The sequence below is a fragment of the Homalodisca vitripennis genome, chromosome 3 (assembly GCF_021130785.1).
Source record: "Homalodisca vitripennis isolate AUS2020 chromosome 3, UT_GWSS_2.1, whole genome shotgun sequence".
NCBI classification, from domain to species: Eukaryota; Metazoa; Arthropoda; class Insecta; order Hemiptera; family Cicadellidae; genus Homalodisca; species Homalodisca vitripennis.
In genome coordinates, this window is record NC_060209.1 from 55,224,314 (window position 1) to 55,241,620 (window position 17,307).

Here is a 17,307-nt window from a genome sequence, read left to right on the forward strand (position 1 = left end):
TTATTGTAAAATGTGCGTTGGCTAAATTTATTGCTGCTCTTCTTGTTGCTTTTCGTGTTTACCTCTTATTCTCCTTTCTTTATTGCTCAAAGATTCATTAACGAAATAAATGTGTAAAAATACTGAAATAGCTACAGTAATTGTATTCACACAACATTTAACAGTCAGGTCGTAGGTTCGTGGTGTAGTTGTTTAATTGCGTGGCGCAAGATATTGGTTGAATTATTTATTTAAAACAATATAATAAATATATTTTTTGTTTTAAAGAACTGATTTTAACACATTTCTGCCCATTTAAATATTTATATATGCCAAATTCAAACCATAAAAGTGAATTTGTTTATTTTAATACAATGTCCTAAATATGTACACTTATTATAGTACTCATTTGAAAATAGTGTACAATTATGAATACTTTCTTTCGTGGTGTAGGCTTTGAGATACACGTGATTGAGTTGGCCGAAAACAAACCAACCAACCAAAGTCAGGAATGAAAAGAAACAGTCATTTTCTTCTCTTGTACATTCGTCTCTTTTCCAAATCCAATTGATTTGAGTCCGCTGGTTTTTGGTGTGGGTGTGTGTAGGTTAGAATAGAAGAATTATATGAATTGAGATTCTAGTATATTATTTATTTATTTCATTTCGCTACTTCAATTTGTCATTTAATTAAACAGCCCTCATGGCTAATATTTCGGAATTTTCAATTTAAAATTTAATTATTTTTAGTCGGTGAAACGCATATAAACTTATATTTTAGTGAAAATGGGAAACGTGCTTGCGGCGAGTAAACCTCCGAATCCAAGTGATTTCGGAATGTTTGGTTCTGTGCCTCCACCTTCACCATCAACTGAAAAGAAAGATGAAGTTAAAGTTGAAAATCCTGGCACTATGGAGGAACTTCATAAAAAGACAAAAGGTTTGTTTCATAATCTATTCCTATTGTAATAGTACTTGCTAGGCTTAGGTGGATTACATAATTAATTTGATAAACTAGGGTCAGTTTCATTAAAAGGGAGTTGGGCCAAAAGAAGATTTATGTTAAAAGAGGAATACAGAAAAATCCCAATAACAGTTACCTATTCATCAAAATTCTAATTTTATTTTGTTCAACAAGAAAAATAGGTTTCCCAACATCAGATCTCGATGTTGGAAAAGTACTAATCGGAAATACCCCTTGCCACTGATGCGGGGTTTGGTAGTACCGTGCGCCACCCCACACTTCCAGTAAAAGAATCCACTGATAAAGGCCTAGTACCTAAATTCAAGCTCAGATCGTGAGCACTTATAAATGTTAATTTTAAGCCTAACTTTCTATTTATAATACGCATGTATATATTTATCTTCTTATTTAGGCTAATAACAAATGCAAATGGGGACAGTGTGGACTCCAGATAATATCAAAGAATTAATTAAAGCTGTCTGTTTTGAATGCGTTATAACATTATTGTTTAAATTTAATTCAAACAATGTGAAGTTCATAAATTTGTGTTATATTTGAGTAATGGCCGCAACTACACGGTCACTTAACATTTGTGTCACAAGCTGTCAGATACGCTTATCCTTCAAAATAGTAAGTTTTACACAGCAGCCTGAATAGGCTACACATATACAGTTTTTGGTACCAGTAAGATTAAACGCCGGGGCGGCAAATCACGAATTTGACGTTACCAACGTATTCTGCTCACCCTCCTGAACAAAAAATATATATAGTACTAGGGGGTGCAAATGACAAATAACATGATTTTAGGGGGTATATTGATAAGTGGTAAAGTTTCTAATGTTTTAATGTTCAGTTTGTGTGCTGTGTCTGGATAATCTGTTTACTTGAATATTATCTGCGGCCGGGACTGATAGCAGCCTGATAGCATACCTGTTATCTGAGTTGTCCGGGGCATAGGTCAGTTCTACACAAGATATCGTGTTCAGTAGGTCGGATTGAGTGAGTGAGTTTACAATGATGAATCAACCATCCACTAGTTCAACCAACCCTAGTGAATTGTGTGTGTCGGAGTGTTTCGTAGGGCACGTAAAGAGCTTACGTTTTAACCGAAACGAAATTATCTCTTTTTTAATAGAACAGGGCATTTTTTAAAATGAGTGTATTTGTTCGTCGTGCGGTCGAGTGGTGTTTTTAAACCGGGAGACTGTGTCGTTTCGTTGTGATAGACCACTTTTTTGTTGCTGCTGTTTAGCTATATCCGCCAACACACTAATGGTAAGTGTTCTCTGTTAATATCCATCTATGTATTTGAGTTTTTCATGATTTATTTAGTTTTTAAACTTTACATAATTGCCTTTGCATTACATTTCAATTTATATTTTTGATCAGCCCCTCTAGAATTTTATATTTTACTGATAGGTACTATCTCGAGGGATGTTTTTCTTTTATTGACATCAGCGCGGGGCAGCACCGAAGGTGCTGCCGAAGCCCGCGCTGATGGCCGGAGGCACTCGTAATTAATTTTTTTCTCGAAATTAAGAAAAACATTATTAATTTTGATCAAAATTCTGCTCATTTCTGTAATTTCTCATTTACGTTTGCAAAGATGGCGGCGCAACCGATGACGTCATCACGAGGTTCAATCATTTGCCACAAAAGGTCACGTGACGCTAGACGTGGATGTAGAACATGGAGATATTACTGGAAAGTTATTTAATTTTTTATTTTCTAGAACTTTGTTATTTCTCATTTCCACCCCATCAAACCTTATACTTTTTTTTATATAGGACGATTCCAATAAGTTAAGAACGCAAAACTCGTATTTTTCCGCCCCGGCGGTTAATATGATAATTACCACTCGGGTTATAATTGTTTAGTAGTTTAGATAACCAGAAATATTGATGATGCAATTGTCGTGGTGGCCGCTTATCATACTGCAGCCATTATTTTTATTAAGGTATTGAATAAAAGATAATGTTCTTTATAACATTATAGATGATTCTGTACTATCACCATGGCTTAGTAGTAGCATACTTATTGTTGCAACGACCAAGAATCAAAAAGATGTATTTGAAATTAATTTTACCATAGGAATTGTTAAAGATTTAGGCTTTCTATATTTATTTAAAATGACTTAATTATTTTACCTGCAGGTAGGTTACATCACAAATTTAACTATAGCTCTATGGTATAACAAGCATGTTGCACTAGACAGATAAAAGTACATTAGGCCTACATTTCTTAACTTAAAAGATAAGTATTACACCGAATGTTGTTTTTCTTGCTCATACCTTCTTTTAACAGACTACTTTCCAAGTCTAATTTAAATTTTTATCAGTTGTACAATTACCACTGATAATAAAAATGTCAGTATTTTTACAGTGGCAGACCTAACATTAAAATTTATTTTTCATATTAGGCTAAGTTATATCAATTAAATGTTATCTTCATAAGAAAAATCTAATAGGGTATGTATTTATATAAAGTAATGTTAAATGGAGATTTTTTTTCCTCTATTAAGAGTTAGATAAACCAGCTATAAGTTCCTAGCCTAGGCCAAGTTCCAAAACAATAACATTTTGGCTGATATTGAGTTTGCTCATGGGAAGCGTACTCCATAGATTAAATCAATTAGTGTTGAGCAATCCATAATATCTGTTAAGATGAATCAATCCATTATATATTAATGTTTTCAAAATCCTATGTTCTATGCCAATTTAAAAGTACGAAACATGAGTAATTATGTTTTTAATATTCTGAAAACTAAGGTTATTCCATATTCATTTTTGAAACAATTTTGTGCAGTTAGAACGTTATATGGCTAGTATATATTTCTTAGCCTCCTGTCCATGCGTTTATGACGAAATATCTTGAAATTGCCTATTAGAGCTGGGTTACAACTCAACATCAGAAATAAGCACCATTTAGAGATTCCATACTGAAGGTTAAGCAAAACCAAAAACCGATTTCCCAATTTGGTAATGAAAATGTCCAAAGCTCTTCTCTGTAGTGTTCGGCTATCAGGAGTTAAATAATCAAAAGAAGAATTAAAATCGTTGACATTGTTTTACTTGTTTAGATATACCAAGACAAAGTAATATTTTCAAATGGATGCCACTGCCTTTTCTGGAGCTAATGTTTCTATGATTAAATATAGTAAATGCTTTAATGCAAGATTAATTTTTTTGGTGCAGTCTATCCAGAAATCTGTTAAATGGAGGTGGAGTAAATAATTGATGTACACCCCAACAGACTTTGGTAGCGTATCCGAATAGATACCTAACAACTTACCTAACTAGCCCTACAACTTATGTAGGGGCTAAAACATTGATCATATGAGTTTAAATGAATAGATGAGTTTTCAAAAGATAATGTTTGATTTTACTGTCTTTCAACACTACTTTATTTACCAAGTGTCAAACTTGAGCTTATTCTAAATATCTGTAAAGTTATCCTTGACATTAAAGAATGTATTCAAGCATTAGTTTTAGCAGTATTAATACAATAAATTATTAAATATAACAGCTAAAATCATTGATAGGGGATAACGGTTAGCTTCTGGCTATGCATCTTGGCTATGCTTTTAACATGTGGATAAAGTTATAAAATTTTTATAAATAGGAACTCAATGCAAATATCCATAAATATTTCACTTCCAAATCCTAAATTAGATATCTCAATGATTTTTTTGTGTTTTTGGATCTGAGTTAGAGATAAGTGCCTGTTCAAATCCTGTTGTGGACCATTGCAGCATTCTTTATCAGTACTGTCGACGTTGTGATACTGTACTACCTCATATCTTTATTCTGTTCTTCTGTTTGATAATAAGACCCTCATACAGGCCAGTCGCCCATTGAGTGAGCAGAATAAGTCTAAAAAGGGAATCATCCTCCTTTTTTTCCTACAAAAATGAAATGAAAAGATTAAATATACAATGTGAATATTTAAAATTATGGATACACTCTGTTTAGTTTTTTGATGGATAAAGATGAAGGAATGGAACTCGGGATATCTTTCTAAGAATTAGAAGTGAACTTTTTAGTCATTGTTACAACTTTGCCCAATCCTCAAAATAGGGGCGTCTCAAAATTTGTAAATGTAAAAACCCATTAAGTGACCTTATTTGAAAGGTCTTGATAAAAGAAGAAAAACAGTGAAAACTAGAGCTTTCCATCCCAACATAGTTCAAAATGGCAGCTCATTGAAATGAATTAAGTTTAAAGTATGGATGGATCCTGCTCAACCTTCAATGGACAAAGATAGAAATATGAAATTCAGCACACTCCTCTAGGAAACAAAAGCGAACCATCATTTCCGTGTAAAGTCAGGATAAAAAACCTGGCTGTACAAGCTTAGGACCCAAAATCATGTATGTTGTGCATAATGTGCAATTTGGTACATGCTTTTGTTGATACTTGGTTAGTACGAATTTACAGCCAAGATCATAAACTTCAGGTCTGATGAATTCTGTGTGGTTTGGTCAGTAACTACTATAGATTACTGTACCCAAATCCGGCTAATCATCAAACCAAGCTTATGAGGTCTATATACAGGGTGTTCATTTTAAGTGTGCCTCCTTTGGTTTCTCAAAAACATCGAAATACGTAGGAAAGTTAATTATGAAGGACTTTATCTACCTTTTTGTATAATTAAAAATATGAATTAAGGATTTCCAAATATAGCAACAGTTTAAAATAACAAACATGAGGTTGTTAACTAGATTTGTTGTCATTCTTATAATTAGATAAAATTCACACAATTGGCACTAGATATAAGGAACAATATAAGCTGCCATTTACCGTAGATTGAACCGTTTGAGGTCAGATTTTGGGCTGGCATTGGGATTTCATTAGGACAACCTATATTCTTATTAAACTACCATTATTTATAAGCAACTAATGTAATAAATGGTGTGTAATTGATTTAAAATACGTTAAAGTCCGTGCAATTGAGTTTTCTCTGAAGTCGTTTTATTTTATATGATGCATATCTATCAAATGTCTACCCCATCATAATATTTTGGTCTAGACAAGGTTTTAAAACCATAATTTACATAATACATTAAATAAAAAGTAGAACCCTAGCTATAAGAGATTTATCACGATGACTTGTTTTGTTACAGAAATCTTCCCTACAGTGTTTGACGGAGCAAGGGTAGTCCTGAATAAAGGCTTGAGCAACCACTTTCAGGTGTCACACAATATCACGCTGAACACACAACAACCTGGTTCCTATCGGTTTGGTGCTACCTATGTAGGAACAAACCAGATAGCGCCTGGCGAAGTTTATCCTATTTTAATTGGCGATATTGACACAAGTGGATTGCTCGCAGCAAATGTTTTCCATCAAATCGGCAATAGGCTTAGACTTAAATTTCAAGCACAGGTAAGGGTTGTTACTATTATAACAATCTTTATTAATTTTTAAAATATTTCATTCTTCTTTTGATCCCTTACTAAAGCATTTTATTACTTATTATGATATTTGTGGTATTAATAGCAATTGTTGTGTGTGTGTAGATGGCCAATCGCCAATTTTCCGTGGCTCAGATGCAGGCTGACTATAAGGCTGACAACTATACCTCTTCAATCACAGTCATAAATCCTGATTTGTTAAACAACTTCCAAGGTAGGTTGCATTACTGTGTGGATTCTTTGTTTTTCAGCTGCTTACAAACCGATTGTACACTAACCATTTTAGAACATAAAAACTTTGGCACTAGAGGTTTCTCTGGTAGTGATATGACAAAAACAGTTCATGCTTCTATAATTATGCTTTTTTAAAGGTCACCATAAAGCATGTCCACTTGTCTTTTAAATAAAAGCATTCTCAATTTCTACACCTAGAGTCCTATATTTCTGTGGTGTCAGTGCCTACCAAACTCATGGAATCAGTTTGGTACTCATTTAATCTAGTAGAAGACAAATCTTATCATTGATAATGTTTTCTATGATTAAAAATTCACTAGACTGATGATAAACAGATTAGTAAGAAAGTAAATAATGTTCTTATATACCTATAGACTTGATGGCAATCAGACTAAAGACTAACATGCTTACATATTTGTACTTTGAAAAAACCCAATCACATTATTGTTATATTACTAGCAGTAATAATATACTTTTGAAAAATACAATTATCGTGTAAGTAACAATACAGAGTATGTTTAACTGTTTTTGTCTGCTTTCTGAAGAATATATTGGTTACAATATCTAAGTGAAAGGAAAGGAGTTTTAAACATGTCAAGTGCTTTTATACAGTTATGGCTGATGCAACTGCACACTTATCAATTTTATATAAAATGTCAACCTAGTACCACTTTACTAATTGCTTCCTATTGTAAGATTTGGTAGTGAATGTGCTTTATAACAAAACTTTTCTAGCTCTAGTGTACAGTTTTAACACTAAGACTGTGTGTTAATACATTTTTATGTGATTATTTTTCATTTAAGTATTTTATTACTATATTGTTGTTTGTTTAAAAATGTTAAACATTCTTAAATGAAACTTGCTATATACAAAATTTGTATGATTGACAGAGCCATGTATTATTTTAAATATAAAACTTAGACTTGCCTTTTGTATATTCAAATTGTAAGTCAAAAAGCCAAAAAAGAATATTTTACTGGAATATAAATCTAAAAAATTTGAATTTTTCAGGTGTGTTTGTCGCCCAGTACTTACACAGTGTTACACCACGCTTAGCGTTAGGTACAGAGTTAGCCATTCAACGTCTCAACCAAATACCAGGTGGACAACTTGCTCTTCTGTCACTCTCAGCCAGATATACAGGTAGGGTGATAATAACTGGAGCCTCAATTGTACTAAGTTAGAAGATTGTTTATTGTGAGAACAACTGCTAAATTATTGCAAATCTGTACAATATTCACAAGTTAGTAACATTTGACTAAATAGGATTGACTGTGCTTTTATATCTAGCTGAATTCCCCCGAGACTACAGTGACTGTCATAAACATTTAAAATTGAAATTTGTTATTTTCTATGTTTAAGTAGATATGTAGAAGTAGTAAGTCAGCTATTACTTATGGTTCTTAGGTTTTTAATTTGTTTACAGATCAGGACACTTTTTTAAAATTCTCTTGTTAAAAATGTATTTGAACCAAAACCTCTATGATTTTTTACATTGTCAGGCTTACAACTTAAAGGATTTTATTACTCTCTTTAGTTAATAACTCAGTACCTTCTTGTAAACAATAGATGATGGTTGACTAGGACAAGCCATGTGTAGATAGCGTGGGAGCATTGGTCAGTACTGGGATCTACAGCAACTATTGGTCAAACTCCTTTATTCTATTGATAGTCACGATGTGATACGTTTTAACAGAAACGTTGGTATTTTTACTGAAAGTGGTCTGTTGGAACCAAAACAATTCACGGCATGAAAACAAGTTATGCCAGGGCTTCAATTACGTTTAAAGAGTTTTCATGAATGTAAGTGCCAAGGCATAAGTTAGGAGAGAGGAGTGTTAGATTTTGCAAGAGTGCTAATCTTGAGAAAAAAGACATGAGTTTGCATTATTGGTGCTTTTTCAAGATTATGCAAGAATTTATAAGGGTTATATATAGCATCTTAACCATAATTACAGGATCCACAAACTCACACTTCCGTTGGCTAAGTGATATTTTTGTAGGGCTCAGCAACAGCTAACACGTTCTCTCTGAAATTACCAGCCATAAGTACCTTAACTCCGACTATGAGATGTATATGACCCCTCATGTCCTGAGCAGGGGGAGGTACATTTGTGGGCGTTTTAAGTGTACGGTTGATAACAACAGCACAGGAAAGGGTCAGATAATAAGTGTGATGAGATTTTGATATTTTAGAGATTGTGAGCGTTCAAGACTACGTGATCTATTCTGTTGATAAGAGTTTCGGATAATTACTTGTAATTCGAATATTTGTCGTCAAAGGTCCTTAATTGCAGAAGTGAATTTTATCAAGTAAGATAGGGGTCTAAACTCCATTGACAGTAGAAGCTGAAGCTGGTCAATATACTCTTAACCTATAAAATTAGGGTTTAAACAAATTGTACATTTAAACATTATATTAATGTTGAATAGACTCCAAAACATTACACAACACAGTATAACAACACATTAACACTTAACATTTTATTTGTGGCTTTTAAATAATCCATTTTATTCAATTGACAAGTTTATAAATATGGATGGTAATATTCAGTTTTAAATCATTGGGTATAAATTTTAAAATATATATTTATTTTTTAACTGTAAGGTAAATGTTTTGAGTCTGTTATATATGTTTTGTAGGTTTGTTTCTATATTAGTATATGTTTTATACTAAAAAGTATATTGACAATGCCTATTTCATTGTATATATGATCAACAGCAATAAAGATCTTATGTCTTAAAGGAACTGTGTATAGAATCGTTTTTAAAATTGAAGTATATAGAGTTGTGCAAGAAATTCTTTAGAAATATTTCTTACATATTTTGTTTCATGATCTGTCATCGCTTTATACGTCATTATGGGAGCAGAGAGAATCCAACAAAATTGCAATTAATTTTGTACAGTATAGAGGCTGTTTTCATTAATGTAGAGAATCAACTTTATATTAGTACACTAAAACCTTAATTATATAATGTGTAGAATAAAAATAATATTTTTATAATCAATTCTGGTGGCCCATGAGGACGGACAGAATAAGGCTTAAAAGGGGATTAGCCTCTTCTTAAAAAAAAAAAATATATATATATATATAAACTTATTTGTTCTTGAAATAAAAACAAAGACAATTTTATTTAATAATTTAATAGGATTACTTCCTTATATTTTTACATCATCATCTCACGCACTGAAGGATAATGGGGGAACAGGTTGTGCTGCTGCCAGCATGGTTAGCGAGTGCAGCACTGAAATTCCAAGACAAAATATGGAAGGGGTGTTAGTAGCAGCAGGTGGTGGCAGCATTGAGGGCGCATGTAGCATGTAGGGATGGGAGGATGTTGGACTTATCTCTGACGGTACAGGTATGACTAAGTTGCGGCTAGGAGGATGGTATTGAAGAGTAGGGTTTTTCATTGCTCTTTTTTTGCTAACTGTGGCGAGGTGTTTGATGTGTTGTCCTCCATTGCTAGCCCCCGCAAAAATATTTTGCTGTCAATATAATATTAAGTTGCTGCTTGCCCAAATTATTTCTTTTTTCTTTAGCTTCTTGTTCGAGGCTACTGGAACTGTTTGCATTACTTGCACTGTTTGCATTGCAGTGTTGTTTCCGATATCCTGGGTTTCCAGCAATTGAAGTATCGATAATCTGGGTTTAAATGTATTTTATAATAGTATGTTAGAATGTTTATTTTAAAATTTGAATGAATGTATAAAGATCTTACTTATAATTAACAAAATCTGACTGATAAGTCATAATTTAATATTAATTGTATGCAATACAAAATCATGAATGTAGGTGCTGAAGCTATGTATGTAATGTTGAAGGGGACGACTATGTCTGCAGTGGTACGTTAGGGATGGCCAACCTCCACCTTTGCTACTACCAGAAGGCAAGCAAGCAGCTACATTTTGGTGTAGAGATGGAAACCAACATGCGGATGCAGGAGTCAGTTGGAACTATTGGTTATTATGTCGACTTACCTAAGGCCGATTTGCAGTTCAGAGGTAAAGTTTCATTTAAATCATATTAATTTACACATAACATAGCTATGGTGGGAAGGGTTGACTCAATGTGAATGTTGAGATTATTAACTCCAGTTCACCTTCTGCTTAGTGCAGCATCGAAGTCTGTTGGTAATAGACTTGACTCCCTGGATTATAATAGTCATGTCAGTCCACGAAAAAGTCAATGATGAAGAAGTTAAAATCAAACTTCTTGCATGTTAAGTGTAAATTTAAAAGCATTCCTATTTGAAACAATAATTGTCTTACGGTTGTTTGCTGCACATTTCAAACTTATATTGTTTTGATTGTGGTAATTTTAAATTATTTGTTTATCAATATCTTCCACTATATAAGATCACCGACAAAATAGGTATCTAATAGCATCAGACTATAGGTTAATTTTCATATTTGATGTTTGATCTTACCAAATGCACTAGTAAAATTACAGTAAACACAAAAGTGACACTGACATTAAATGTCATTGTCATTGAGCACAGTGTTTACTTTCATATGTACTACAAATCGTGAAATATCAATTTAGTTCTTTATAACAATGCAACATAGTGGCCGGTCAAACTTAACTGGAAAATAGTGGAAGCCACTCATTGTGGTGCTCACTGAGCTGACATAATAATCTTCATTCTGAGAGCCAGAGATTCCACGGCCACCTTTACAGGCCCTCTGAGCTCGGACTACAATCATATTTGAAAGTGTGTTGTTCTTTCATTTTTTAAATTTAATAAAGATAAGAGTATTTTAATTGGTTTGTTAATGAATTAGTCTAAAAGCACTTGAATGGTACTCAGTAATGTGACAGATCAATATTAAATAGGATCAACCACCAGGGCTCACTGTTATGTTTTTGTACATTAGATCCGGTCATCTGATGATGACAAACATTGCAGGAAAGTATTAATAAATGATAATAGGTATAAAACTTAGAAAATGGTAATAACTTATTACTTTTATTAAATTATCTTTTTTTGTTTCAGGGAGTGTTGACACAAATTGGAACATTGCTGCTGTTATAGAAAAGAAATTACAACCTATGCCAGTCACCCTTGCATTAAGTGGGAATTTAAATCACAGAAAAAGCAGTTTTAGGTTAGGTCTTGGTTTTGTGATCGGATAATAAATTTAGTGTCAGCGTTTAGTACAAATTTAGCAACAACTGAGTAAGTTGTGCAACTGTAATTTCTTTTTTTTTCTAACCACGGACAATTTTTTCAATTGTTTCTTTGTGTTCAGTTTTTTACGGACTAGTCTTGTTATTGGAGAACTGTTCTGTTGGTTTATTTTATACAAATACACAACCAATTGTTACATAATTATAAATAAGTTGACTAGATGTCTTGAATTTTTAAATTGTAAATATACCCAAATTCCCTCCCTCTTCACAATTGTTCTTTTCCTTAAAATGATTAAGTAGTTTATTTATGTTATGAAATATACATAATCTTATTAGTACTTTCCCAACTAATAGAAAAACTGCTGCTAGAAGAATAAGAGCTCTTCATATAATTGTTAGAACTAATTACTTGCTAAAAAAGCATATAGGTTTCATTTCACTAGCAATGTTCAGCCAATTTATTCAATACGAGTTAAGAACCGTTTTCAATTGTTAAGTTGACATTATGTTTCGTTTGCATTTTTAACTATTAAAAACCAAAGTTTGTTGTCATACTGTATATATGTGTCAAAAAATGCATTTGGACATTTTTTTCTTTTTAAATTTGAAATTTATCATCGTTATTGTTGGTTTCAATTTCTATTACAAAATAATGTTCATGTCATTTCAGCCCTCTAAGGATCAGCCAGTCGATTTGTGGATTGATTGATTGACCAATTCGTTCACAAATCGAAGACCAGCCATCCTAAATTAACATTTGAATTATTCATTTTGCAGTTATATTAAATTTTATCACTTTCCGAAATAATTACTAATAACATTTTAATTCATTAATATTGATTTTAAAGTAATTTCCTGCCAAAATATCCTATAATAATTAGGATCATTGTAACTTTTGAGATAAAATGATTGTGGTTGTGGGCGTTTGGCATTCTCACAATAAAAATATATCTTGTTTTTGTTTGAATTAAACAGTTGTGAAAGTATTTTTGTAAAAAAATATTGAATGAAAGTAAATAATTTAGAGAGTAATAATTTTATTTTAATAAATTACTTATTTAATTTCAGATATAACAGTACCAGAATTACAAAAATATTTTAAATATGATTTAAATATATTTAAAGATGAATTTTTTCAAATACATGTAAGTCTGTGCAGTTTTGGTACAAAGTGCTGGAAAGAGACTATGCAGGTTTAACTCACTCAAATTTGTAGATTCTGGTCCTCAGAGGGTTAATACTTGGTTAAGGACTAATTAATAGTTTTGTTGGTTTCAATTTCTCATTAATACTTTATTATATTCAAATTATTACAACATAATAATGAAATGTCTATGAACATTTAAGCATATCTACACTCATTTTACAGTAGATGGCAGAGTTTGAAATCCATTTCATAATTTTGGCTTACATAAACGATTTTACTCCTTTTTAAAGGGTTAATCTTCATAAGTATATTTACGAATTACTTTAAAAATTCCATGTAGTAAAATCTGGTTTTGAATTCATTGCTCTGGTTTGAGTCATGCAAGTGTGTTTATTTGCAGTTTTTTCAAAGGGATAATTATTGCATGACAAAATGTTTGCATTGCTCTTTAATATAAATGTTGTTTTAGTGGCCTGTTAGTCTCCTTTATTTTTATAAACAGCTGGAACAAATTGTATATAAAGATTATGTTAAGATTGAAATATCTCTATATTGGAACATGTAAATAAAAGTGAGGATTATAGTGTAGTATTTACTGTTTACCATTTTTATTTTCATATTGAAGCCATCAATCTTCCTCTTCAATCTGATAATTAAATCTACAACTGACTTCTTGCTTCTGGATAAAGATCAAGAAACTATGAATGATCGGAACACAACTTCCATTGGGTTCAGATGAGATTTCAGCTCCAGCAAAATCAACCTGGATTCATTGTAATTAAATCAGGAATCTCTTGTAGGTATAAAAAGTGATGTGAGGGTTGTACAATGATTTGAGACTCAAACAGTTCAAACATAAAAAATCACTGGTGGCAACAAAAAACTCAGTTTCAGAAATCACAACTGAAATATACAAATTACCGAAAGTTAGCGTTGTAATTTGGTAAGTGGAGAGTCACTTCCCCATCAGATATGAGGTCGTCCAGCTCCATACATTGAAACTTGATGGTGGCATCACATAAAATGCTCTGGATACTCAAACCATAGAATTAAACCCTTTGATGCATTAGTTTTAGCACAAGGATTTTCATTGGTTTAGCGTTATTATGATAAATACTTTGCAACTCTATTATAAAATTATTTTTATTGTCATATAACTTCCACTACTTCTTGTACTAAAGTTAACAAATTCAAAATGGGTGTTTTGGGTTTAGTTTACATATACAATAATACACTGATCCAGTCAACTTTTAACCACCGTTAATTTAAGGCGGGTTCTCCCACAAGTTTTACTAAAGGCCAGTTACCTTCATAAGTAAGTACACTCCAGACCATAATAATCCCTATCATAGGTGTGGGAATCGAACCTGTGATTTCCAGGCCAACTCCTACGTCCGAGAGTAGCACCTGACTTGATGACGGATATGCAAATCGATCTCAGTATGTTTTTGCTATATCACAAAGTGAATACCCAAGTTTGTGTACTCCATTAAAAACAGGAAGTGATAGACGTACTGGATAAATTTTAATTTATCAAACAGTTAAATTTAAAAGTTAAAAAATTATTTATCTACTTTTAAATACGGGGCCAATCTAGTTAAATTGTATTTGCGTTAAAGACAGTACCTGAATTTAACAATACAGTATGTGAAAATAAGTTCAGGTCAACTGTAATAAAGGGCCCATTGGTCTTAATTTCATCTGATAAAGTAAAAATCTTATTCATTATCAATAAGTCATAATAATCAAGTCTAGAAATAGCAGACACAAATTATTGCAATGGTACATTTTTTTAGAGTACTGTTAATGTATTTTTGAAAAGCGTATTTTAACTACAACAAGTGCTTAAAATGTAATATTCTCATACACAAAAATACAAACATGTTTTGTTCATTAATTTTTCTTTCAACTTCATTTTTAAAAACTGAACAAAATTTTGCTTTTATCCTTAAATTCCGTTTTATACCTAACTTGGAGTGTATAAAAGGATAATGTGCAATATACATTTTACACAAAATTTATGCTATTTTTAGAAATCTATAGTTTATATGATTTAAATGTTACATAAACTATAGATTTCTACAAAAATTCAGGTGTCTTGATAGACAAAAGTTAAAAAAACTAATACGATTTTGTTTATTCATCTAAAAAGTAAACTATATAGGATAGCTATTGTTTTAATAACATTATTACCATTTTAAACAAATGTGAGTTACTAGCTGTTGCTTAGTAAACAAGCTGTTGTACAGTGTGTGTGTGTGTGTGTGTGTGTGTTTTTCTAGTGGAGAACTGTGTTACTAACAACACAACAGACATCACATTGGGTATTACGCAATTATGACATAAATATAGCATTGCATAATAATCATCATGCTGTATTAACATCAAGTTGTTAAAATTACATAATCTGCATTATTTGAGAATTTCAGTTTTGCTAAAAAATGTGGGATTCACATTCTTCAAAGTTAAAAAAAATCTGATATTTGAGAAGGTTGGGACTTCTTTTTTGCAATTATTCAAATTTTATTGTGATCAGATAATACTGCTTCAAAATTTATGTAACATGAAAGTATTTTAATGTAGCATTGGCACTTAGCCTAATCTAATACTTGCCACTTTTATGGTTGAATTTACAACTCAACAGAGTCTCTTAAAACATTGTAATGTTGCTTGCTTATTAACTGAATACAAATAAAATATTTTAATATTGGTTCAAGATGCAACTGTCTTAAAACTAATATCAAATTTCAACAACAAAAATTCTACAGTAAAAAAATGTTTCTATATATTTTTTAAGAACAAATTAGTAATAATGTATTTTATCAAAATATATTTGACTCGAGCCGTTTTGTATGTTCCTTGAACTTTTTTTTATTTTTGTTTGTTTTCTTGAAATTAAAATGTAACTAAAACTATTTGCATTATGATTTCTTGAGCGAAAATAGTGAGATATGACGTCTGTTAGCTAAGCCCATCACTCAGGGGGCTGCAATAGTTTAACTTATGTTTGTCCACATGGTATCTTGAGGACAAGTTCATCTATGGACTTGAAATTTTGCTTGATACTTCATTTCTATGTAGGTAAGAACAAGTTCGATGGTGGTCGGTATCTCGAGAACTAATTTATCTATACACTATAAATTTTGTATGTACAGTACATTCACTTCTATATAGGCAAAATCGAGTTTGAGAATAGTTTATGCATCTCCATTGGGTTTGCCTGAATGTCAACTATCTATTACTTAGGTTGATTTCTAGAGATCCAATTGAGCTATAGACTTGAAGTTCATAAAAAAGTTCATTTCTAAATTTGTTAGGTAAGATTTAATCCGATAATGATGCAAGTTACTTTAAGAGATTTGGTTGAGCATTATTGAAATCTTTAACTGAAGGGAAAATTAAGAACAAATTATGCAATTTGCTTGTAGTTTGGATGAAACGTGGGCAAAATAGAGATCAATGATGGCACATTGTCCTTTCAGTGGATGTACCTAATCTAGCCAGGATGCTGTAAAGGCTACACCCATTGTCTTCAAACAGCAGAGGGGCCAGAGATAAAATAGCTCTGGCATTACTGGTATCTTCTCTCTTTTCTTAAGTCAAAATTTAAAGCAACAATGATTTTTTTTAATATCAAACTATATCCATGGGATTTTGTACCTTCACTGGGTTTCTGATGGTCAAATAATTAATTAATTTTACTATCTTGAGGTACTTTCTAAACAACTATGTAAAAGAGTCAGGAAAAACACCCTGAAATGTGACATGACAAATCATGGGTTCTCCACCAAGACATCTGCCAGCTCATTCCGTGTTATTTGTCAAGAGGTTCCTAGCCAAGTACAGCATCCCGGTGTTGAAACATCTACCATACTTCAAGATTTTGTACCATGTGACTTCTACCTGCCCCTTCAGGTGAAATCTGCATTAAAAGGGACAAGATTTGAGCCTGTGGTAGAGAAAGCGGCACATGCCCTGAAGGAGCTGACAAAAGATGCCTACTATTAACAACAATGGAAAATTCGCATGGAGTGTTGTAGTGATAGAGAAGGAGTGTATATTGAAAGTGACAGTAAATGATTTTGTATAAAACAAAAATACATTTTTTACACCATTTTTTTGAAGCCACACAAAGTATGGTCTGGCATATTCCTACCTTTTAGTAAAGAAAAACTGCGAGTGTCTGAAAAATTCATTAGCATATTAATGATTTGTATATCGCTGTTGTTAAAAAATGTTTTTAAACAAGCTGACCTTTTTAGTCATCAGTTAAAAATATACTGTAGTTTTTTTGAAATCGATGAAGGACTTTTCAGGAAGGTGGGTTTGAAAAAGGGTTAAAAATACTAAATGGAAAATTTTTTCACGTATCATATATTTTTTTAACGTAGCACTTAAGACCAACTGTTGATACCTAATTAATAGTTATACAGG

At 32.0% G+C, this 17,307-nt stretch overlaps 1 protein-coding gene across 1 annotated transcript; it reads left to right on the forward strand.

Annotated features, from left to right (window-relative positions):
- Positions 1-506: 506 nt before the first annotated feature.
- On the forward strand, positions 507-11,945 carry LOC124356896 (mitochondrial import receptor subunit TOM40 homolog 1). Its single transcript, XM_046808175.1, has 6 exons — positions 507-918; positions 6,065-6,327; positions 6,462-6,570; positions 7,603-7,734; positions 10,418-10,597; positions 11,590-11,945. The coding sequence occupies exons 1-6, from the start codon at positions 765-767 to the stop codon at positions 11,727-11,729; spliced, it is 978 nt and encodes a 325-aa protein (XP_046664131.1). The 5' UTR covers positions 507-764; the 3' UTR covers positions 11,730-11,945.
- Positions 11,946-17,307: the final 5,362 nt, after the last annotated feature.

Bases quoted from the DNA above. Each gene is read 5' to 3' on its own strand.
- LOC124356896 (XM_046808175.1), top strand. From the start codon at position 765: ATGGGAAACGTGCTTGCGGCGAGTAAACCTCCGAATCCAAGTGATTTC. The intron at 919-6,064 runs GTTTGTTTCATA...GTTTTGTTACAG, and splicing joins ACTTCATAAAAAGACAAAAG to AAATCTTCCCTACAGTGTTT. The intron at 7,735-10,417 runs GTAGGGTGATAA...GTAATGTTGAAG, and splicing joins ACTCTCAGCCAGATATACAG to GGGACGACTATGTCTGCAGT.